The 24,420-nt window shown below is 37.4% G+C and overlaps 1 protein-coding gene across 1 annotated transcript in view; it reads right to left on the reverse strand.

Moving 5' to 3' along the window:
- The window catches only part of LOC149258392 (asparagine synthetase [glutamine-hydrolyzing] 2-like), a 300,044-nt gene that overhangs the window by 152,560 nt on the left and 123,064 nt on the right, over positions 1-24,420 (reverse strand). Inside the window, exons 8-9 of the mRNA XM_089415256.1 lie at positions 22,779-22,859; positions 22,449-22,670 (exon numbers count right to left, since the gene is read on the reverse strand). Coding sequence (XP_089271382.1) covers positions 22,449-22,670; positions 22,779-22,859 — 303 coding nt within the window. The remainder of the gene's footprint in view (positions 1-22,448; positions 22,671-22,778; positions 22,860-24,420) is intronic.

A 24,420-nucleotide genomic window follows, 5' to 3' on the forward strand; every position in this document is an offset into this window, starting at 1 on the left:
CATGCAAAAATCACATAAGAGTTTTGCTAAATTTTGGGATAAAATTTAAAGGGGGAAAATATTATTTTGTGAAAAAGGGGGAGAAATTATTATTTTAATGGAATGGCGGCAAAACAATATTTTATTAGAGGAAGGCAAATTATTATTTTAATAAAGAATGGCGGCAAACCAGTATTTTATTAGAGGAAGGCAAATTATTATTTTAATAGAGAATGGCGGCAAATAATATTTTATTGGAGGATGGAGGAAAACTATTATTTTATTGGAGATTGGCGGAAAAATAATATTTTATTGATAAAAGAGGCAAATTATTATTTAATTCAAAATGGCGGAAAAAGTCTCCTAGTGGAAATTGGGCCCCACCAATAAAATAATAGGGAAAAAGGAGAATCTAGAAGCTAGAAAGAGGCTCAAGGGAGAATTATAAATGGAAGATGGACTCAATTGCAAATCATTCCATTCTACCTATTTCATTTACAAACTAAAAGGAGTTCAAGCGAGTTCAAGAGTTTCAAGAGAAACTCAACGCCATCTTCGGTGGACTTTGAGTGCCACCCTAGTTACCCTTAGGGAAGATTACTCCAGATCTTCCATTCGATTTGAAGATTTGACCATAATTCGTGCAGGAGATTGTTGGCACCATAAATTTGCATTTGCAGGTCTATTCCTCCTTCACCCAAGGACGAGTGCAATTCCCCATTTCAGGAGATCGACTGCTAAAGGTTAGGAGGCTAAATCTGAAGTTGGAATTCCAGCAATCAAGCATGAAATCTTCAAGGCCGTGAGTATTTCCAAGCAGGGATGAATTTGTAGGCAGAGTTGAAGAGCCAAGGAAGAAGATGTGGAGGAGGCCGAGTTTATCTAGTGTAAACAGTAAAGGCCGAGTTCCTTGGAGGATTCATCTTGATTTTGAGCTGCCTATTGGCTATTGTTTCTGCCCTAAACCAGTGCGCCAAATTCACCAGTACTAGAGAAAATCCATATCAATTCCCTCACGTTGATCTTTTGGAATTGGCTGGAAATTAATCTTCGGTAAATCAGTCATTTTCTGGAGCAGAACATAGTGTTGTAGACTGTAGTACATCTTGTCTGGGAACAAAAGGACTCAACTTAAGAGGCCGAATCCTTGCAATAAACAGTGTTGAGTACTTCGGTGGCTACCTGGTCAAAGTTTCAGTTAATGAAGGACGATTTTTTCTTGTCTTCCATAGACTTAACCATTGTCTATCATCTGGGCCGAGTTTTGGACATTTAAAGGTCGAATTTGCTGCTATACTGGGCCACATTCTCTTCTCATACCTTGCTGGCTATGCGTACACTCCATGGGACTGATCTCAGCGTATTTGTGTGGCTAAGTTGGGTGTATTTCATTGCTGGGCATTATGGGCAGTCAAAGGCAGACATGGTTATTGTCTTGCTGATTTGGATAGCTGATACGCTATTTCTTGCGCATGCTGGGTTACCAAAGTTCAGACTTTATCAAGGGAACAAGCTGCTGGTCTACTGATACATGTTCTGGGTTGTATAGCTGGAAATGCACTGTTAAAAAGGGGACTGATATATACTTATATATGTGCCACTGCTCAACTTGAGGAGGTCTGATATTCAAGTCAAATTGTTAGAAGAACACTCCAGGTTCTCTTATCCCTGTGCTCACTGTATATGTCCATGGCTAAATAAATTACAAGTCGGTTCATGTTCAGTTTCGTTATCATTTACTCTCATACCAGCCTTGAATATACACTTATATAAATTTCTGAGGGCATTACATATAAGTAGTGACTGTGAAGGATTGTTTCCATGATGCAAAATGTCCATTGTGCATTTTATTTGAAGCCTAATTATACAAAAAATACACCTACAGCAGTGTAATCTCAATGTGTTTGATGAAATCCCTAATGAAAACATTCCTTACAACTTATAAAAAATCAGTGGTCATTTTGGGTTTTTCTAGTGGGAACCTTACACAACCTTGGAAATCCATCCTGACTGCATCATAAGGGAAACTGAAAATGGGGACATTACAGATAAATCAAAGGCTCCAAACACTTTTTGGGGAGAAGCAGTTCAAACAACATTTTTCATATTAAATAGAGCTCAACTCAGAGTAAATAGTGATAAGACTTCTTGTGTATTGTGGAAAGGTAGACCTGCATCAGTCAAACATCTTAAAAAATTTGGAAGCAAGTGCTATATCCAAAAATATAAAGACAACTTGGGAAAGTATGACTCCATAGCTAATGAAGGAATCTTCCCGAGTTACTCATGTAGGAGCAAAGGCTATAAGTGCTACAACAAAAAACTATGCAAGATAGTGAAAAGCATTGATGTAATGGTAGATGAAGCATTGTCACAAAAAGAAAGGCAACAAAGAAATGAAGAATGAGATGAGACAGCAAGCATAGATCTAGAAAAGGAAGAACAAGAAGAGCAAGATGAAGAAGAAGAGGAAATGGCACCTCAGCAACACAAAACAATCAGACAAATATGTGATATGTAGGAATTAATTAAGGGATCCATCCTCATCCATCAGTTCCATACAGTTTGTACATTGTCCTCTATAAATCAAGCAACAATCCACTATCCTGTCATACAGTTGTTAAACTAGTACATACATCCACCGCCATAATTTATCTGTACTACTACACCATGCTGCCAATTCCAATATTTCTATACAACCGCCTATCCCAATCAATTAGCAGATTAATTCGATTCCATACGATTAACCCATACCAGTGACAACCTAAGTCACCGGGTTTGGCGAATTTAATCCTAGGGATTCGAAATTCGCCGAACTTCAACCGAATTTGAATTTGTTCGATTAGGTTGCCGAACAAAATGACGAACTCGAACCTGAATTCGAACCCGAACTTAATTGCCGAACTTCATTAAATTCGAATTAAATTCGCCATTGAGTTCATTGAGGTTCGTTTTTTTCTGGTTTTAAAAAATTAAATTTCATGCGGGCTCGTCTAAGTTAGGGTTTCATTTTTTTCGTTGTTTAAAAATTAAAAAAAAATTGTTGTTTATGTATGCCGCGGAGGGTGGGTTTGGTTTTGTTTTATTTCACAAATCAAAACACAGTGACAGCGTCCGCGGGTTTTGTTTTGTTTTATTTCATAAATCCAAAACACAGTGACAGGCACAGCGTCGCTCTCCGCGGGTTTTGACATTTGTTTTGTTTCATTCCACTCCTCGCACAACGTTGCACGCATACACAGCCTCAGCCCTCTCGTGACCACTGACAGAGACGCTGCACACATACACAGTAACACAGCCTCGACCCTCTCGTGACCACTGACAGAGCAGTGAACCGCCACAGAGTAGTGACAGCACTGAGCGACGACCGCACACTGCACAGCAGGACGACAGCGTCCAAACTCCAGTCTCCCCGTCCCGTAAGCAACCTTCAGCAAGCCGCATTGTCCAGCCTCCAGGTAAGTCAAAAATTAAAATACACATTTTTTTTATCAACTAAATACAATTTACTAGTTCTTTATTAGTTAAATACAATTTATCAGTAAGTGACAAATTACAATTTACTAGTTCTTTTGATATAGTGTTTGGACTCTCAGGCTTCAGCCTGAGAGATCCGGACTCTTTAAATTTATTTTATAAATTATAGTTTCATAATTTCATTCTGCAAAAAAAATTAAACTCAAAAATTAAAATAAAATATACAAAAAAAAAAAAAAAAAAAAATTGCAGACATTTCAGGCTTCAAGCCTTCACCTTGGTCTTCAACAATCAGAAGTTCAGAACCTTCAAATTTCAATGGCACCCCCAAAATCAACTGTTGTAGCATGAAATTTTGTCAAAAAATAGGGGAAAATCTTTTGTGTCAGTTGTGTGGACATCAATTCACTGGCTCTTTAATTAGAGAAGTGGATCACCTTCTCAGTATTATCAATTGAAGTGGAGGTGGTGTTGAAGGCAGCACTAAGATCTCTGATGAACCAAAAACCGCAGTGGAGAAAGACTATTTCACATCAAAGATGGAAAAAGAGAAAAGGGAAAATAAGAGGCAGCGAGGGAGATTGCCATGTCTTCCTCCAGCACCATTAATTCAATCTCAACCATTGGTGGATCAAGTTCTACTTGAGTAAAAGCAGGTGGAACCAAAACATTAAATCAATTCTGGAAACCTGTTGAGAGACAAGAAGTTGATGATGTTGCAGAATTCTTTTATGCATGTGCAATTCCCTTTAATGTGGCGAGGAGTCCATATTTCAAAAATGTAACTAAAAAGGCCATTGATTTTGGGAAGGGCTATGTTCCTCCCGGATCTGAAGCTTTAAGGACAACTTTGCCAAAGAAAACAAAAAACAGAGTGACAGGAAAGTTGGTTCAGATTAAAGAGTCTTGGAAGCTTACAGGATGCACAATTTTGAGTGATGGTTGATCAAAAATGTGTCATCGCCCATTGATCAATGTGCTTGTTTATAGTCCTCAAGGGGTACTTTTCTTGAAGGCAGTAAATGCAATGGATCGAGTGAAGACATCAAAATTTATTTTTGGAATTTTGGATGAAGCAATTCAAGAGGTTTGGGAGAAAAATGTGATCCATGTTATTACAGATAATGCATCAAATTGTGTTGGTGTAGGGAAGCTGATTATGGAAAAGTATAATCACATTTATTGGACCCCTTGTGCAGCTCACTGCTTGGATTTAATGTTGCATGACTTAGCCAAATTTCCTTGGGTCAATGAGACAATCCGAAGAGCCAAAACAATTGCAAACTTCATCATCAACCATCGTCTCACTTTGAGCATATATAGGAAGAATGCATCAAAAGAGTTGTTGAGGCCTTGTGATACAAGGTTTGCCACTTTTTATATTATTCTAAAAAGAGTTATTGAGGAAAAAGCAAAACTAAGAGTTGCTTTTTGCAATACTAAGTGGGAGAGATCTACCCTTTCAAAAGAAACTAAGGGGAAAAATGTTGAACAAATAGTGCTCAATAATGGCTTTTGGGAAAATGCAAACAAGGTCTTAAAAATATGTGGCCCAGCTGTTAATATGCTCCGCATGGTTGATGGTGACAAACCTTGTATGGGTTTTGTTTATGAAAGCATTGATCATAGCAAAGAGACCATTGCAAGTGATTTTAATAATGTGGAAGTTGATTACCAGGAGATATGGGATTTAATTGATCAAATATGGAAGATGATGCATAGTCCATTACATGCAGCAGCATGCTATTTGGACCCTAAATTGTTTGGGTTATCAAGACATAGGGATGAAGAAATCATGAATGGACTTATCCAGGCTATTGAGAAGCTAAATCCAGATCTAGTAATTGCAGGTTTGGTCAGAAGTCAGTTGAGGGCATACAGGTTAGAAGAAGGGTTATTTGGAACACAATCAGCAAAGTATGATAGGAGCAGAAATGATCCAATAGTATGGAGTGAATTTTATGGTTCAGGGGCACCAGAATTGCAATATTTTGCAATTTGTATCTTAAGTCAGGGATCAAGTGCATCAGCGTGTGAAAGGAATTGGAGTTCCTTTGACCACATTCATTCCAAGAAAAGAAATAGATTGTTAATAGTTATCTAGAAGATTAGAAGATCTTGTTTATGTTCGTAGTTGGCTTTGAAAAATGTGGCTAAAGAGTCGTCCAATTCCTCTACTCCGTGGATCGATCCTGTTCCAAATGCATCAATGGATGAAGCTGATTTTTACATTGATAGTGACATTGACAGGGAATTGAGTGATGAATTTGATGTTGAAGCATCTAGCGGATTCACAGCTCCTACTGCTATTGATGATATAGAACTTTTTGATATAACAAGTGGGCCACAAGAACATCAAGAATAAAACTTGCGTTCCTGTTTTAGATTTCTAGTTTACCTTTTGCATGAACAATTTTCTAAAACTACCAAGCTACTTTAAACTTTCGAGTTTATATATTTTGAATACTTTTTATCAGATTGTATTTCAATATATGAAATCTGATATGGCCCATGGTTTTGTTGAATTTGATATGGGTGCCAACGTCTATGATGAATTTCTCACCTTGTTTACTATGTATGGAAGTTGGTTCTTTATTGGCACTCGCTTTCATGGTTTATAAAATTATGTGGAAATGATTTAAATGTTTGAGCAATAATCTTATGTATTTGCAATGTACATTATGGACTTTGAATTTGACTTTAAATTGATTATATATATATATATACATTTTTTTTCAAATTTCTATATGTCGAATTTTATGTCGAACTTTATCGGCAAAATTTTAGGTGCCGAACTTTATTCGAATTTCAACGTCACTGAACTCGAACACGAACACAAACTTGGTGACTTAGGTGACAACTTGTCTTCTAGTAGTACAATTGCCACCATTCTAAATCTCCAACAGCTTTGGACCTGTCCATAAAAGTCATACATGCCTTTTCCTAAAGTCCCATCCCCTTCAACTCATTTCGAACTTTTTCCATGGGAAACTTTTATGAAGTCAGTTTTATTGGCTTATAAGTACATTTATTCAAAATAAATAAAAATCAACTATATACGCATAGTATATAATGTAAACTAAAAGTGTGTCCCATAAAGAAAAAACTACAAAATGGTAAATCATAAACACCTCCAATCAAAGAGTACCACCTTGCAAATTATGGATAGGATTTAAAAGTCACCAAAAAAGTTAGTGGGTGGGAAAAAAAGAGTCGAGGAGAAAAAAATGACAAATTAATGGGAATTAAGGCCAGATTTGATGAAATAATTGAAGATTCCCAAAGATGATGACCAGAATTAATAAATACGGGAAATATTTTTTGTCAATATGGTAGGAGATAGATCCCGAGACATCTATGTGAGTGAAAATATGACAAGGACAAGGCATCAAAGATAATTAACAAGCATAGAGAAGATTAACCAACCAATTGAAAGATGAGATGAGTTAACAATAGAACTTGAACCTTAAAAAAGTCCACGATAAACGTTGATCTCATTGACCACAATTCAGGAAAGAAGTCAATGTAGAACAAGTCAACTGAATAGATTTAAATCAAAAAATTGGCTACTGATAATGAAGCACAACCAAAAATATCACAAGCTTCCATCTCATGTGCCTAACAAAATAGAAATGAGGAAGGTGTTCTTCAATTATAGACTACTATAAAGTACCAAATACAACAACCGATAAAAAAGTATCTTTCGCCTCATCTCAAGAAAACTGATAAGATCCAGGCTCCTTAAAAAATAAAAAAACCCTACAATTCCACTGGAATCCATAACTAGAAAATCACAACCTAAGACCCCCAAGCTTAAAGGAGTTTTAAAAAATAGAAATGTAATGGTATTCATAAATTCTGGCAATTCTCATAATTGTATAGACATAAATGTTGCTAAACAACTAAACCTTTTTGTTGAACCCACCAAAGGCCTCATAATTAAAGTTGTTGTTGGACAAAAGGTCAAGGAAGTAGGTAGATATCATAAAGTCTCAATTCAAATCCAAGAATTGGATTTACAAACAGCTTTCTACATTCTACCATTCAATGAGTTGGATATGGTGCTAGGTGCAAAGTGGTAGATGCAGTAGGGAACTTACACCACAAACCTTGAAGAACATTTCATGGACCTTAACTAGCAAGGTCAACATTACAACTTATATGGTTCTATTCTCAAGAGAGGTGAATTACAACCAATAAAGAAAGAGCCCAAATATAGAAAGCAAGGGAAATATGTTACCAAGAAGCATAAAGGGTCCTGTTAAACAACCAGGTTAAATGATTTCAAGATCTGAAACAAATGATACAAAAAAACCTCACCAACAGTCAAAGAAAAAATGAAGTCAAAGCACTGAAACTAGACAAACTCGATGCCACCAAGGAAACAAGCTCAACTAGAAAGAATGCAATTTACTATGCTTTGGACAAAGCATTCCTTAAGCAGGTGGCAATCTTATAATCGTAATGATACAAATCTTAATAATATTAGTACTATAATTAGGCTAATGAAGAGTCAAGTGGTACATACCCCTTCACCTAGGAACCAGCCAATACGTATAAATACACCATCATCAGGCTTATTGTAAACATCCTCATTCCTATCATTTTTTCAATTATCGATTATTCAAAAAGGTTCTTATATATTCGCAGAAATCTCCCGCCAATTGTAATAAACAGGGTATATTTACAGGCAAAAGTTGAGATCTAAAATCCCAAATCGAATTTTGGGTTGGTTATAACCACCACAGAACTATTTGTAACACTTCAGATGAGATCCACTTTGAAGGAAACATCCCACCTTTCAGAGAAGTTAGCTGCATTCAAGAAATAAATATAGCATAAATAAATGCATGTACATATTATTAGGTTGTTCCTCATTTGTGCTCATGGTTTTGAAAAAGTGTGATGTTATTTGCACACTATTTTTAAAAGCACATGGTTTTCTTACCTTGGAGTTTGTGCCACCAATAATGCACACGGATTTTTCCTCTGGGGCACAATTCCCCTCTTGAGGAGTTTGCACATATTTCCAAGACCTGGATGGTCTTGGAGAGAATGCCCTAACTCCCTTTGATATATCCAACATATCTTTGATCTTCCACGTGTTGAAACTTGACTCACCAATCAAGGGGAGCAGTCCCTTCAATGGAGGTATTATGCACAGTTTAGGAGGCATATTGATGGAGCATTCCATGGAGAGGATACACATGACCTTTTGAAGGGATTTACATGGTCAAGTTGTTGAAAAAAGGTACCAAAGAGGTGTTTCCTAGTGATTTTTTCCTTTGGCCTAGGAAAATATGTGAACCTACCTTTTAGTGTGAATTTATGTGGTCATTAAAGTCATGTGACTTTTTAGTCACTTTATGAGGTACAAAAAGAACATGGTACTTTATTATATTAAAGTGACTTTATGAGAAAAAGGTACAAGTTACAAAAAGACATTAAAGTGACTTTATGAGAAAAAGGTACAAGGTACAAAAAGACATTAAAGTGACTCGGGAGGCTCATTAATGAAGGGGCAGACATAAGAGGGGGTCAGTGAGAGATTAAATCTCCACCCTTGATCAAGAAGAGCTGAGATCTAATCTCATTCCTTGATGCTAGGGATAGGGATTCTCATCATTGTGAGACTAAAAAGGAGGAAAAAGGCAAGTGGAGAGCTCATTCTTCATGTGCAAGTGTTGGAGAAGAGAAGAGCAAGGAGGAGGAGAAGGCAAGGAGGCTGAGATAGCAGTTACTGAAGGAGAGAACACACAGCAGAAAGTAGAAACCACACACAGCCCCAGTTTCTAGGCTGGAAATCAGGCATGCAGACCAAGGTACAGCAGGCCACCTCTCAGGGTGATTTTTGAGGGACTGCGGGTAGAGATTCAGAATGATTTTCGAGGGGCTGAGGGCAGAAACTCAGCATGAAAATCGAAGAGCCGAAGTGCTGGTCTGAGGCAAGCATTTCAAGGACTGAAAAGGGAGGTCTGACAGCACTGTTTTCAAGGCAGAAAGGGGCAGCCTGTGACACAAATTTCGAGGGTCATATTCTGAATCTGTAGCCCGAATTTTGAGGAGAAAATTCTGGGCACAGGGCACAAAAATCAGGAGCAGAGATTGCTGACAGTGGTCCGAACTTCAAGGAAGTCAGAGGTCCAGAACAGTGGCACGAATTTCCAGAACTTTGGCACGAGTTTCTAGGATGACTGGCCCAATTTTCAAGGGAGAGATAAGTACCCTCAATGTGTATTTAATGCTGTAATAATTCTATGAGATAAGCAAAATCAAATCCTCCTAACTGGTTTTCCTTCCGGGCTTTTTCCAAGGTCTGTGATTGACCAAAAATGAGTGTCCAAAATTGTGTGTACTTGCTAAATTTTTTTTATAAGCTGAAAGTGAAAATGAAAAAGTAGTGGTAGCCATTTAGTGTTTTGATTGAAATTTTATATTCATGTTTAACTCAGCAAATGAGCATGGGGTTGGGCATTAAACATGATGTGTAAAACAACTTGAAACCAGTGTAAAACAACTTGAAACCAGTGTGGGCTACAAGACATGCAAATTTTCTACATAACCATATTTGAGGAGGCATCCAGGGCAAACACATTCATTGGTGAGCTTTAAGGGGATTTTTTACAGTTTCAGAATTCCATAAATCATGTACCTGTGGGATTTTTTACAGAATTCCATAAATGTTAAAATTGGCAACTAGGGCCAAACTCCATGTGCGTCATCTTATTAATGGCAGATGATCCCTCTCATCGAGAAGTGTAGGATTGATCTAAAGATCATCCAATTCCGATAAGTATTCATGGAGATATGAATTTATTTGTGTTATGGGACAGTTCGTCAAGGTCGATCAGCAACCAAATAAACCCCACATGTGCTCAACGTTTTAGTATAAATAGAGGTGGCCTTCAAGTCATTTCTACTTGTCTTTGGGTTTTAGTAGGAGAGATCCTAAGGGATAACGCTGCCCTAATGAAAAAGCCCTAGACGCAGAAAGGAAAGGAGATCTAGCATGGTGAAGGAAGCCTAAACAGCAGACTCTAACGCAGCCTATCATGCCCTAATATATACGCTGTTCTGGAAGGATTTGGGACAGCCCTTAGAAGCAGCAAAAGGGATACCCTAACAGCAGTAAGGAAGCTTCCATACACACTGCCCTAACACACAGCCCTAACACACAGCCCTAGCCACATGTTCTAGCCTTAGCCGCAGGCAAGGGAGAGAATTGGCCGCAGTCAAAGGAGAACTCTAGCAGCATTGCCTAATCCGCAGTCCAATAAGGTGCCCTAGCCACAGTCTAAGGAGGCCTAATGAACAGCAAACAAAGGCCCTAATCCGCAGTCTAATCAAGCATATCTAGTTGCTGTTTTGTCTACAATACGCAGCCCTTATCAACAGCACAAAGAAACCTAATGTATGCTGTAGGTGACAGCATGTCTAAGTGCTGTAGGTGCCTAAGTGTGCTGGAGATGACAGCATGGACTAAGTGCTGTAGGTGCCTAAGTGTGCTGGAGATGACAGCATAGTGCTGTAGATAAAACAGTTACAAGGCATGAGTTAAGAACTGGGAATTCGCTGTCATAAAGAAGAAACAGTGAAGTCTGCTCTCTAGGTTGTATGTTATCTAGTGAACACATGACAGCGACATCTTCAGTCTGATGTATGGCATGTCAGATATATACATGTTGTAATAAATGGAGGACAGCCTTGTGGAAGGCAGTGACAGCCTTCCCTTAGAGGACAATTGCAGACAAATCAAGGCAGACATTGTGACTGTTAGTTGACTGCACTTTGGAGGAGTCTAGCTGCTCTGCTAGGCTGTAAGCCATAGCAAGCAGCTAAGACTGGTGAGTGTAAAGCAGCATATTGGATGCAGTAATGAATGCAGCATGATGAGTGCAGCATTGGGTGCAGATCAGTGATGAGTGCAGCATTGGGTGCAGATCTGTGATGAGAGCAGCTCAGTGATTGGAGCAGCACAGTGACGGGCAGCAGCATGAAGTGCACAGCATGGTCATTAGGTCCAGCACTGTGATGATGGGTGCAGCATAGTGCAGCACGGTGAGATGCAGCATGATAACGAGATGTAGCACGATGATAGGTAAAGGAGACACCTTGGAGAATCAGTTGAAGCAGCTTGTCTTCAACTGATCTCATGCATCATCTTCTTAGCTAAGTAACCGGATTCGTTCTATAGGGCCCATGAATCCGAATTTGTCGTGTCCGACACGATTCCCTCGAAATTCGTGTCCAAAAAACATGACACGTCGAATCCCCCAGCGTGTCACGATTTTGGCAGCGTGTCACGATTTTGGAAATCATGTCCTATTTTCTAGGACTCGCTAGGCGGAAAAAGTGACCTGCGCGGGTATGAAAAGGCCGCATTTGGTCATTACAGCCACGCATATTTTCATTTGGCAAGCGTTTTGTGAGCTGTTGGCAAGTGGAGAAGGGTTTGCAGCAAGGAGTTAAGGGAGTAGAGCATTCTTCAACATTGGGCAGACTGGCTTGTGCCCTTGTCAGTCTTGATGCCAATTTGTATGCGGATTCCTATGGAGCATGTATTGTGTTGTATTTCCGAGTTACACAGATCACAAAGATCACTTCCACATGACTTTATGTCGAGGCCACTTTCTCACTGAATATTTCGTCTTTCCTTCCTGTAGCAACTCGGTGGTCGAACTTACTGAGCATTTTCTTTTAATTGTGAAAATGTTTATTTGTTGATTAGCATCCTAGCTCTGTGTTGATCAGATATTCAGCAATTGTCACTGTTAAATCCCGTAGGACCCTCGTCGAAGCAATATTTGTGGGAAATTTCGAAATAATAAACGATTTTGAAAGATAACAAAAACCAAAATGCTAGTACATGTTTACGGAACCTTTAACTTATTAGATTCCTCTTGTTGTGTAGGCTAGATATTCAATCGTTTTCATTTTATTTTTATTTTAATATTTGTAGAAATTGTAATATAATAAACGATTTTGACAGAACAAAACCAAAGTGTCAGTACATATTTGCGAAACTTTCAACTCATTAGATTCCTCTCACTCTGCAAGACTAGATGTTCAATCATTTTCATTTTATTTTTATTTTAATATAATAAACTATTTTGAAAGATAACCATATATTGCATGATATATATTGAAAATATATATTGCATGAAAATTGTGAAAATATATATTGCATGATAATTATGAATCATAATTTATGTGACCAGTACCACTGACATGTATTTGAATTTTGTATGTACTATGCATGCTAATAGTTATAGATGAAGATCTATGTTTGAAATCAATAAATTTGTATCATTAATTAAAATTTGTGTAAGAAATATCTAATTTTAATATATATATATATATATATATATATATATATATATATAATGAATCCTAAGTGTCCTGCTCCGAGGGGTCAACATGTCCGAATCCGACAGCACAAATCCCGAATCCTCGTGTCAGGTGACTTAGCTTCTTAAAGATGATCTATGCTCTTATCTAGATAAGTCAAAGTGTTGACTTCTGTTGTAAATGTACTATCTCTCTCTCTCTCTCTCTGCTGAACTATTGAAGAACATATAAGAAGAATTGATCAAGGGTTTCCCCACATTGGGGTTTGTCCCTGGCTAGCGCCACATCTTATGTCCTCTTGTCTTGGCTTGTCTTCTGCGATTTATGTTTATGTTCTATCTGCAATTTACTTTAATGCTGATGTGATTGCTAATCTGGAAAAGGTATTGAGCTAACTGTGAAAATTGAATTAAATTGCTCTAAGCATAGAACATACCTAAACTTAACATGTGTGTACTTGCTAAAAAAATTTATAAGCTGAAAGTGAGAGTGAAAAAGTAGTGGTAGCCATTTAGTGTTTTGATTGAAATTTTATATTCATGTTTAACTCAGCAAATGAGCATGGGGTTGGACATTAAACATGATGTGTAAAACAACTTGAAATCGTTGTGGGCTACAAGACATGCAAATTTTCTACATACACATATTTGAGGAGGCATCCAGGGCGAACACATTCATTGGTGAGCCTTAAGGAGATTTTTTACAGTTTCAGAATTCCATAAATCATGTACCTGTGGGATTTTTTACAGAATTCCATAAATCAAGAAAATCGTTCATTAGTATTTGTAAGATTAAAAGGTGGAACTATCACCACTTATTATTATTTCATTGGAGAGTTGTTGATAAGGTTAGAGAGTAATATATTTTATTATTTTATTATTTTTTCTTGCAAAAAGGTGGATATAGAATCCACTAATATTATTTTATTGTAAGAAGTTGAGCTAGAGACTCTATTTATAAAGAAACTCCCTCATTTGTTTCTCAAGGATGTATTTGGGAAGATTCCCTTGGAGCTTAGTTGAATATCTTGAAAGTTGAAAGTAACGAAGTTAAGGGTTTTCCCTTCTTGTGACATATGTGTTTGAGCTCAATATTGTTGAGGATTAATGCTGGAATTTATTACATCAAATGTTGCATGAAGGGCCATCATCTTGGTAACATTGTTCCATGGTTGGAATGTAACGAACAAAGTTCATATACTTAGAGAAATGCTTTGATACCAATGTAACAAATAAAAGTTTGTATACTCAGCGGAATGTTCTGAAACCAACATAACGAACAAAGTTTGTATACTCAGAGGAATGCTCTGATACAATGTAACAAACAAGGTTCGTATACGCAGCGGAGTAATCTTCAGAGTACTTCGAATACAAAGACGTCCATTGTAGGATAGTAATTTTATTCTAAATATTGTATAAAAGAATTGATAAGATCATTACAAATGAGAATGAGGGCCTGCTTATAAACCATGGGCAGGTACTTCTTCACCAACGGTCATGTCCTTAGGGACATACCTCTTCATTAACTAATTGCTAGTTATTTAAATCATTATTTATTGTTTACATTATATATATATATGGAACAAGTTTCATCATTATTTGCTTTCCCTTTGAATACTTTGTTTTATTGCTAGAAATGTAAATGTGTACACTTTCGCAAAATTAAGAGTTGGTTGCCATTCACATTGTCTATTGGAATACAACCTCATGCATGTTTTAACAGTTTTCCTTATTAAGATTCCTCACAAGTAAATTTTACATTTGTGGATAGCAATACATGATTGATGTAGATTGTCCATTTTGTGAAAATTCGAGAAGCCCCGAATCACTACTACAGCAAACTGATATTACTTCTCCTACTTGTTAATCCATGCAAGTTATTTACAATGTTCCACCATGTTTCCGGGACGAGGAGGCGAGGGAGCGAGGATACGCAGGAGTTGCCTATGCAAAAGCTCCCCACCAATTTTTAGGAAACGTGGGGGGACGTCGAGGTCTTAAAAACTTATAAAATATAAATCGATGAATCATATAACTAAAACAAATTTAAAACGAAAAGCATGATCATTGATGTCATTATCATATAAATTATAATCGTACATCATACATGTAAGTTTGTAACTGTACAATGTACCTACTAGTCTACTAACTTACTAACAATGGACAATGAAAATAAATTATAAATGTTTAAAAGTTTTAAAATGTAAACTTTAAACCATATTGATGTTCCAGTTCCAACTATGAACATTGAATACTGAATAATATAAAAGTCAATTCTGATACATCAGTGGCAACGTTCCGTTCAACGGAGCAGACAATAGGTTGCTTGGCGATGATAGCAGTGTTCGATTCAACGAAGGAGCAAACAGAAAATGAAATGTGAAATGCACATAACGTAAACCCTTCCTAGTTGGTCAACAAATATTAAAAATTACGATTTTTTTTGTTTCATAAAAGAAAATTGTGAATTTTTTTCTAGGGAAACAACCCCTTAAGACCCCTTTCGCTTAGGAAACGACCCAAGTTGGAGGAAACGACCCCTTTCAAGTTTCCTCGCATACCCTGTTTTTTGGGAGCGTGGGGAAACGTCCCCCTCTCGTCCCCAAGTCCACGAAGCGCGAGGGAGCTAGAAAACTCGACCCCAGGTGAGGGATGTGACCCTGTAGAACATTGGTTATTTACTATGTTCTACTGTAAATATCGAAGTAAATACCACTGCGGCCTTCAAAATTTTAAAAAATATGCGGAAACAAGAATCTAAGCAAGAAAGAAATAACACACACAAGTGACACCGTTGTTTTTGGACTAATGTCCCCGAAAAAAACCCAATGTGGGAAAATCGGTGCAGCAACTGAGGGTTTGTATTATTAAGCAGTAATTTCCGAATACAATCTTTGGATGCCTTACTGGTTATCCAATACAGAGAATCTGACTGGCAGAGAGATGAGTGAGAGATACCTCACACTATCACTGGAGATTCAATACTGAACCAGACTCTGGATGGCAAGCCCCACACTGCTTTTGCGTTACCTCTGCGTCAGCCTATGCAACTTAGTGTCACAACCAGTGATGATAATATCGGCGAGATATCGTTGACAATCGAAAATATCGCGATATTTTCGGCGAGCCGAAATATCGCGATATTTTGGCTCCCGAAAATATCGCAATATTTCCGAGATATCGGCAAAATATCACGCGACGATAGAAAATATCGTCGAGCAAGCTAGGCCGCGGCTAGAAAAAGGACAATTTGTCCTTTTTTTCTACATTTTTGTTTTTGAGTGTTGGAGAAGGAAGGGGAAGAGTTTTGTGGTGGTTGTCAAGGAGGGATTGAGGATCAAATAGCGATTATCACCACCAACTAATATTTTTTTGTGGACCAAAGATTGAAGAACAGTGAGACAAACTTCATTTCTTCCATTAACAAGTATGTTCTTAAAAACCCCTATGTTAATGATTTTTTCATAGATTTAGGATTATGCTTGCTTGCCTCTTTGCCTACCAACATTTTGTTTCTTTGTTTTTTTTCCATTTGCTATGATTTTCATGCCCATGAGCCAATGCAAGGATTTTCTCCATATTTGGACAGCAAGCTTCATTTTTTTTCAACTTTCTTATGCACCCTCTTATTGCCATTTTTCATTCACATTGCAAAATGCAAATAATGTAGTAATTTTTTTTAAATGAGGTGGTTATTACTTATTATTTTTGTGTTGGGGGGTTTAATGCCAATTTTTTGTTTTTTTTTGTGCCCTAGGTTTGAATTAGTTCACTACAAATGTCAAATTTGCCAAAAGCCTTGGACCCATTTTGGGAGTATGGGGAGCCTGTTGGTGGGGCAAATTGGGCATATATATCATACAAATTGTGTGGGACCAAGATGTCAGGAGGGATTACGCAATTGAAATACAGTCTGGCTAGACTCCCTGCACATGATGCAGATGTAATGCATTGTATGGTTTCTAGTGCGGAGGTTATACAAAAATCTCTTGAAGCAATTGTTGAACAAGACAGAAAGATAGCTGCTAGGGAGAGGGCACTGGTCTTAGATAGATAGTTGCTAGTTTTATTTGTTTTGCTACATATAAGTTTATAACTCATGATCATGAGATACTTTTATATATGTGATGTTATTTTGTTTGAGTCCTTGATTGGACAATTATCAGGGATCAGCAGGATTTGGTATTGCCTTTGAAGTTTGATGTATCATTTCTATTTGACATCATATATATCAATATTTTCTTCATATTTATGTGCCAATGTGTTTAGTTGATGTTGTTATTGCTTTATATGTTTAAAAATCTAAAAAAAAATGAATGTATTATGCATTTTTTATGCTTGTCGATATTTTCGCTGATATTGCCAATAAGATGTTTTCTGGACCCTTGTCAATATTTTGCCGATATCGATATTATCAACACTGGTCACAACTACTAGGCTCTGCATCACCCTTCTTGCTAATCGATTTGCCTCTAGAACTTCGACTTTCTACCTTCCCAGTCTCACACCCGGGGTCTTGGCTCCAGAACGAAACCCTCCATAAAATTTTGAATCTCCTCTCAAGCTCTGTGTTGCCTCAGCGTGGCTCTACGCTACCCAGCGTGGCTTTGCGCTGCCTCAGCATGGCTCTGCGCTGCCTTAGCATGGCTCTGCACTACCCAGCGTGGCTCTGCGTTGCCTCTTCTAGTTCTCTCTCTGCCTCTTCTACGATGTATCCCTGGATCAGGAAACTCTTCAATCGGAAAACTATCCCTGCCCCTCACTGCAAGAAATCACCTCGATCACTTCTCAGGGAACTATTGCGCAGCTCTCTTCAGAATTCGATCTCTTGATCTCTCACTCAATGTGTTTTCCAAATGCCCATCAAGCCTCTTCTTATAATCCTCTCGTTGATCAATCAACAGCCCAGATTAGATTCTAATCAATGGCTCAGATCATTTTGGCTTGATCCTCGTCTTCTTCTGGAAATTTCACCCTCATTTTAATTAATACCCTTTAATTATTTTAATTTCCTAAGTTTAGACTTAGGCATCCATTAAAAATAATTAATTATTTTAATAAAACCTTCTCTGGGTGGAATTTCCCAAAAAGGATTTCTCGGTATTCTGGAATACATGTGTCCTAACCTCCCTGCAAATTTTGAGGCTTAGAGCACATCTAATACTATTAGAAATCAACACATTTCAGCTTCATGCTCCCCTTATGACATAAGAAAGAAGTTAATCATTGCTCCCCTACCTAGTTTATCTTTTGATTCCACTTGCCCGATGGGTCGACACTAGTCATGGTCCATCCATCTCCCTATAAAAATCTATTTTCCAAATATTGAAATATGTAACTAGGTTCGGTCTTCATAATGACAGGTGTAATCATGATTATATGTAATTGATGTAAAGAAGAAAAATAATATTATTTATGTTATGCTTGAGTCATGGGTTTCACGCTCAAGGAATTTTATTTTTATAGATCAAGCTCCAATTGTGAGCTCTTAGGATTGTTCATTAAGTCATAAAGTCAAATAAGTATTTGTCATGTATGAGAGACCCTTCTTGGGCATGTTACATATGTATTTGAGTCATTATAAGAGTCAAAAGACCCTCCAAGGCCTTGTCACAAGTACTCAAACAAGTCGGCCTTCCAAAGAAGATATAGATCATTCTAGGAGATATCGGCCTAGGCATAAGGACAAGTCGGCTTATTTTCAGGGGCAGATCACTATATAAAGGAGGACTCGGCCTCACTTGGAGAGCATTCATTCAAGCATCCAAATAGAGGAAGAAGTGTGAGAAACACTAGAAAAGGAGCCTCTCATCTAGCGAAGAAAGGAGAAGAAGGAACCGAAGTGTTTTGGGTTTTTTTGGGGTAAATATCTCTCACACGTGCGAGGAGGATTGGTACTATCTGTTGCAGAAGTAGCCGAGTTATCACAGTCATCCAAGAAGGCCGAATCAAGGAAGAAATCAAGTCACCTTTCAAGTTGAATTGTAGAAGAAAGAGACACTATCCAAGTGAGAAGGGAATCAAGGGATAAATCATTGTTTATCCCTCACACATGCTGCAACTAGGGTTTCTGAAGAGGCTGAAAATTGTAGGCATGTGACAATAGGCCAAAATCTGAAGAGAAGTCGATATCTGTGGTGAAACAATTAGTTTGACCAACGTTGACTTAAGGAAGAAGAATTGTTTCAAGGAAGCCTTGTGACTTGGTCTTGGAGAGGTTAGTAGGTCAAGGGTCTTGGTCTTGGAAATCATCAATTGAAGATTCTATAAGAAGAAGAATTCGGTGGGTTTTCCTCTCAAGTTTGGAGAGGTTTTGGCCCTAGATGATAGCCTATATCTTGTGTCCTTTGTCTTATTGTTCATCATGTTTTTGGTAATTGTTTGATGAGAAGAACACTATAATAATCAAGCTAAATAAGAACTAATCAAGAAAAAGTAAAAAGATATTCACAAGTAGTTATCATTGCTAGAGAAATCACCTACTTTTACTGCTCTAGATTTCTCAACATGGTATCAAAGTTGAGGTAACAAGTCAAGGAAGGGCAACACAATAAGGGACATTCAAGGAACAAAGTTCTAGAAAGATATCAAGGGAATCAAAGAATCAAGAATATCCTCTCATCTCAAAGGCATTTTGAAGACAAGGACTACATCATCATCTTAAAGCAAGTGTCAAAACCCTAAATCGATCAAAGAAGTCCACACTTAAAGCATTCTTGGGATCCTCGCTCAAATCATCATCACAAGGAAGGTGACCTCAAAAGACCCTACCTCTACTCAAATTGAAGAGATCTACAAATCAAAGCATCTTGAAGTCTACTCATCCAAGGAAAGCAAGAAGAAAGGAGTTGTTGGAATCATCAAAGGATTCAAAGTGATCTCCCTCTCTTAGGAGTCAAGAATCATTTTTGAAGGAAGAAATCTTCTCAAAACCATATCATCATAAAATCCGAGAAGGTAGCAGATTGAAGATAGTGACATCAAGGAGTATCTTCTCAAGTAAGTATTTTTATGTCCACATCTAAATCTATCAAAATGTCTTTTTGCAAGGAGAGCAACAATTTGGTTGGGTCTACAAATTTTCTTGCATGGAAGAAGAGGATTGATTTGATCCTCATAGAAAATGAAGTGGATCATGTTAAGGGTTCAATCATTAAACCTCCAAAGGAAGATGCTCAAGCACATGCAAGGTATATGAAAGGGAAAGTAAGGGCTCAAAGGATTCTCATAGAATCCAGTAAAGATCCCCTCATTCCCTATGTATCAAAATTAGAAACATCAAAAGAAATATATGACAAACTTGTAGAATTATTCTCCGTAAGCACTATAGGAGAAGTAATCTCGTTAAGACAAGAACTCTACAAGATGAAGATATCAAAAGAAGAAGGAATAGCCTCATACTTATGAGGGTATCTAAAATAAGAGATCAACTACAAGAATTGGAAGAGATAATGTATGACAAAGAGATGACTACCATAGTGCTCAATGCACTACCGAAAGAATGGAGCAACTTCACATCAAGTATCTATGGGAAGAAGGAAGCTACTCCATTCAATGATCTGTGGTCACTATGCAAAATTAAATAAACCAAGTTGAAGGCAAAGACTGATGTAGGATCAAACGAGCAAACTCAAGCATATGCTGCCCTGGCAAAGATAAAAGGGAAGTTTGAGGACAACAACAAAAGAGGAAGATAAGAAGCCCATATCACTGAAGAAGTGGAGGAAGTTGAAAAGAAGAAATCCAAGAAAGAGGAAGTAAAAGATCTCTACTATGATTGAGATAGTCTTCCTCACCTAGTTCTTTTCAAGTTTTTGTCTCAAGTTTTTCTGTTGTAAAATATATCTATCATGGTAGGAATCATTAGAAGCATGATAGGATGCATCATGGCATCATAGAAGCATACAATTGAAAGCAAGAGCTCATGACATCATCTTAAAGAAGCATGAAGGATAGCTGAAATAGAAGTCTATGGCAGTCACCCATAGAAGGATGTAGCTCTTGGTAACCTCATTAGAAGCATAAGTAGTACTTATGAGAAGAAGAAAAGTCATCTAGTATAAAGCTCATCATACATCATTCAAGAGGAGCATTTGCTGGATAAGGATGATCAATATCCTCCATTGGAATCTTCATTGAAAGGTTCACCTATTGGAAGAAGCAAGTATCTCACCAAGAATTCCACCTTGTATGGATTCATGGAATGATGGTATGATGTCATACGAAGTGAAGCAGGTCAAGGTTATTGAAGTTCTATCAATCAAGGAAGCTGCTAAAGTCTAGATGACCAAAAGGAAGAAAATGAGGTATGTATGCTTGTATTTGCTAAAATTAAGTCATGCCATATAGTTGCAGATAACATGGATGAATGCTCTACCTCAAAAGCATGATCAAAATAAAGGATCTCCTCCTTTGAAAGGATACATGAAGACATGATTCACACATTGACTAGATGAAATCAACATAATATGTCCTCATATGAAATATGAGGTGGTTGACAAAGTTGAAGGAACTATGATTGAAGTTCGTAGGAAGAAATGTGTGAATACAGAAAGGAAGAGATCATGAAAAACGGAACAATGGAGAAGGCATCAACATCCATTGACTAAAAGATCTGACTATGATATCTCCATGGAAGATCCTGATAAAGTCTGAAAAAGAAAGAGACCCTTGGCATTGTGTATCTTTTTGGAGATGTGTCAATATCAATATATATGCAGGATGTTGATGCAAAAGAAAAAGTAAAAAGATATTCACAAGCAGTTATCATTGCTAGAGAAATCACCTACTTTTACTGCTCTAGATTTCTCAACACTAAAAACTGGTTTGCCAAAGATAAACTCTTCAATTTCGTTTCACCATAAGCTTCCATCACATATCTTTGGCAATCCTACCACAGGGATAACCCACTTGTGCTGAAGCAGAGCTGGCTTAAAATGATAGAGGGCGCTACTATGGTGATATTGGATAGTCCATCTTAGTTCCTCCAAGGTCTTGCTTATGCTTTAGGATCTTATCACAAGAAGTAAGGGTTTGGATAGCAATACCCCCCATTATGAAAAGATCAAAAAATTGTAAAGTAAACTCCAAATAACACGATACATGATACAAGAGACATTGTGGGGGGTGGCTATATTTGTGAGCTTAGGATTAGGGTATTTTAACATATATTTTACTGTTTTTCACTGGTTTTGGGGTTTATTAGTCACGCTTGCTTCATAAGGTTCCACTCTTGATTGAGTTGGCACCAAAACAATCCTCTTGCAAAACTGTTTTCGCACACCTGTAGATGCCCAAAACATTGCAACAATGCCCATAAGAACCCTTTTTTGGGCAGCATACTAACTGGAAACATTCCCAACATTGTTCCCTGCCAATAGGGACAATTCCCTACCCACTCCAAATTTACATTGGGATGTGGGAACTCAATGAACAGGTCTCCTAACAGTTCGAATGAGCTCCCGTGCAACTATGATAATGATAATATCCCTTTGACGAGATGTATAAGTCACTACAAGACAAACAACAAAACACAGTTGGAGCTAACAAGGTGCCATCACCAATTAGACATATGGATGATAAATATCATTAAATTATCCGTTCTTTTTCATATGTATATAATCATTTCATTTAACAGTATGATACCTTTTGACATGTTTCACGATGTAGCTCCTCTTTGTTGGGAGCCTTGTGGAAATACAAGTAACCCCCAAATATCTCATCTGAGCCTTCTCCGGAAAGAACCATCTTTACTCCCAAAGACTTAATTTTACGAGACATCAGGAACATAGGTGTGCTTGCTCTAATTGTGGTCACATCATATGTTTCAATATGATAGATAACCTCCTCAATTGCATCTATGCCTTCCTATTACCAAGTGAACAAAGCAAGATGTTAGATTTTTTTCTGTTTAATGTATAGTTGATATAGATGTTTTTCCAAACATGCATTTATGCAGTGTAGATAAAGAGATACCTGTACAGTGAAGTTAAATTCATGATGAAAACTGTCAAGGTAATCTGCTACTTCTCTTGCAGCCTTCAAGTCTGGTGAACCCTGCAATAATATATAGTGGAAAATCAGGGGAAAATTGCTAGAAAAATAATCTCTAACATATCCGAAACAAGAATGCATCAAAAGGAGCATTACAGAAGATGAAGGACAATAATATAAATTGAAAAGAGGAAGATAGGAAGAGAACACAACAAAGAAAGAAAACAAAAAGGCAACAAGATAAACTTTAGAAGGCTCATAAAAAGGTCTTAGCACAACCAAAGGTACAAGAAATCCAAAATAATCTCGAATATATCTGCAACAAGAATGCATCAAGAGGAGCATTACAGAAGATGAAGGACAATAATACAAATTGAAGATAGAAAGAGAACAAAAAGGCAACAAGATAAACTTGAGAAGGCTCATAAAAAGGTCTTAGCACAAACAAAGGTACAAGAAATCCAAAATAATCTCTAACATATCTGCAACAAGAATGCATCAAGAGGAGCATTACAGAAGATGAAGGACAATAATATAAATTGAAGATAGAAAGAGAACAAAAAGGCAACAAGATGAACTTGAGAAGCCTCATAAAAATGTCTTAGCACAACCAAAGGTACAAGAAATCCTGCAAATCATATTCCATGCCTAAAAGTATAAGGGTTAAGAAAATCTGTTTCCTCATAAGAGGTCACCAGTTCAAATTCAATTCAGAGAGGCGTAGAGCATGTACTCCTCCATAGGACTTTAGCAGTCAAATCGCTGCACAGAGGGGGTTCCCCTGTCCCACAAATAAGGGAGTCTCATGCACCAATTTGGTGTCTGGCTTGACCTTAAAAATAGATTACTATTATTATTATTATTATTATTATTATAAAGCCAAACACTTCGGAATTGACAGATCTAGAGTCTTTTCTGTACATTTTATAGTTGACTAAAGTTGCATAATACAGGGAAATTGGTACAAGTTTCTCAAATGGACACATGCTGGAAAAATGACCCCTCAAATATTTGGAAACAGGGAATAAATGAACAAAATGACAAAAAATGTTCCAAAATCATTTATATTGGGATCGTCATAATTAGTATCACCCTGTCCGTCATCTAGATTTCGCTTCTACCTTGATCTTCCAGGGGCATCAATCAACACCATCCAATTTTAATGAAACTGCCTAATCCAAGCCTTATGATATGGCAGAAAAAGCTTGACAGCCCTAATCAATGATTTTGGCTTCAGCAAAAGGTACTTTTTATACTAATGCCATGACAAAGGAGTTCAACAATCAATGCCACCAATGTTGTGTTGAAAAATAATGTAGCTATGGCCAGCATTTTTGAATTTTCATTGCAAACATAAAGAAGAAATTAAATTTTTGGTCTCATACAAGTTGGCACAACTAGCCCTACAAGTCGCCTCCAAAAGGTTTACATGTCAGCCCCATTAGGGCTAATTAGCTCTCACATGACGCCTATATATAAGAGCTCGTTGGCTCTCATTTCAACCAACCAATTCATCAAGCATTCGATCTGCAATTAGAGAAGCAATACCACACGTGTGAAGGACAGAAAGAGGACTATTACAGCTGCGTTGACTTTCTTTTGGTATCTACATTGACTGAAGTTT

This window comes from Pinus tabuliformis, chromosome 6, assembly GCF_031772625.1.
Source record: "Pinus tabuliformis cultivar Carrire ecotype Pingquan chromosome 6, CPIR1, whole genome shotgun sequence".
Taxonomy (NCBI): domain Eukaryota; kingdom Viridiplantae; phylum Streptophyta; class Pinopsida; order Pinales; family Pinaceae; genus Pinus; species Pinus tabuliformis.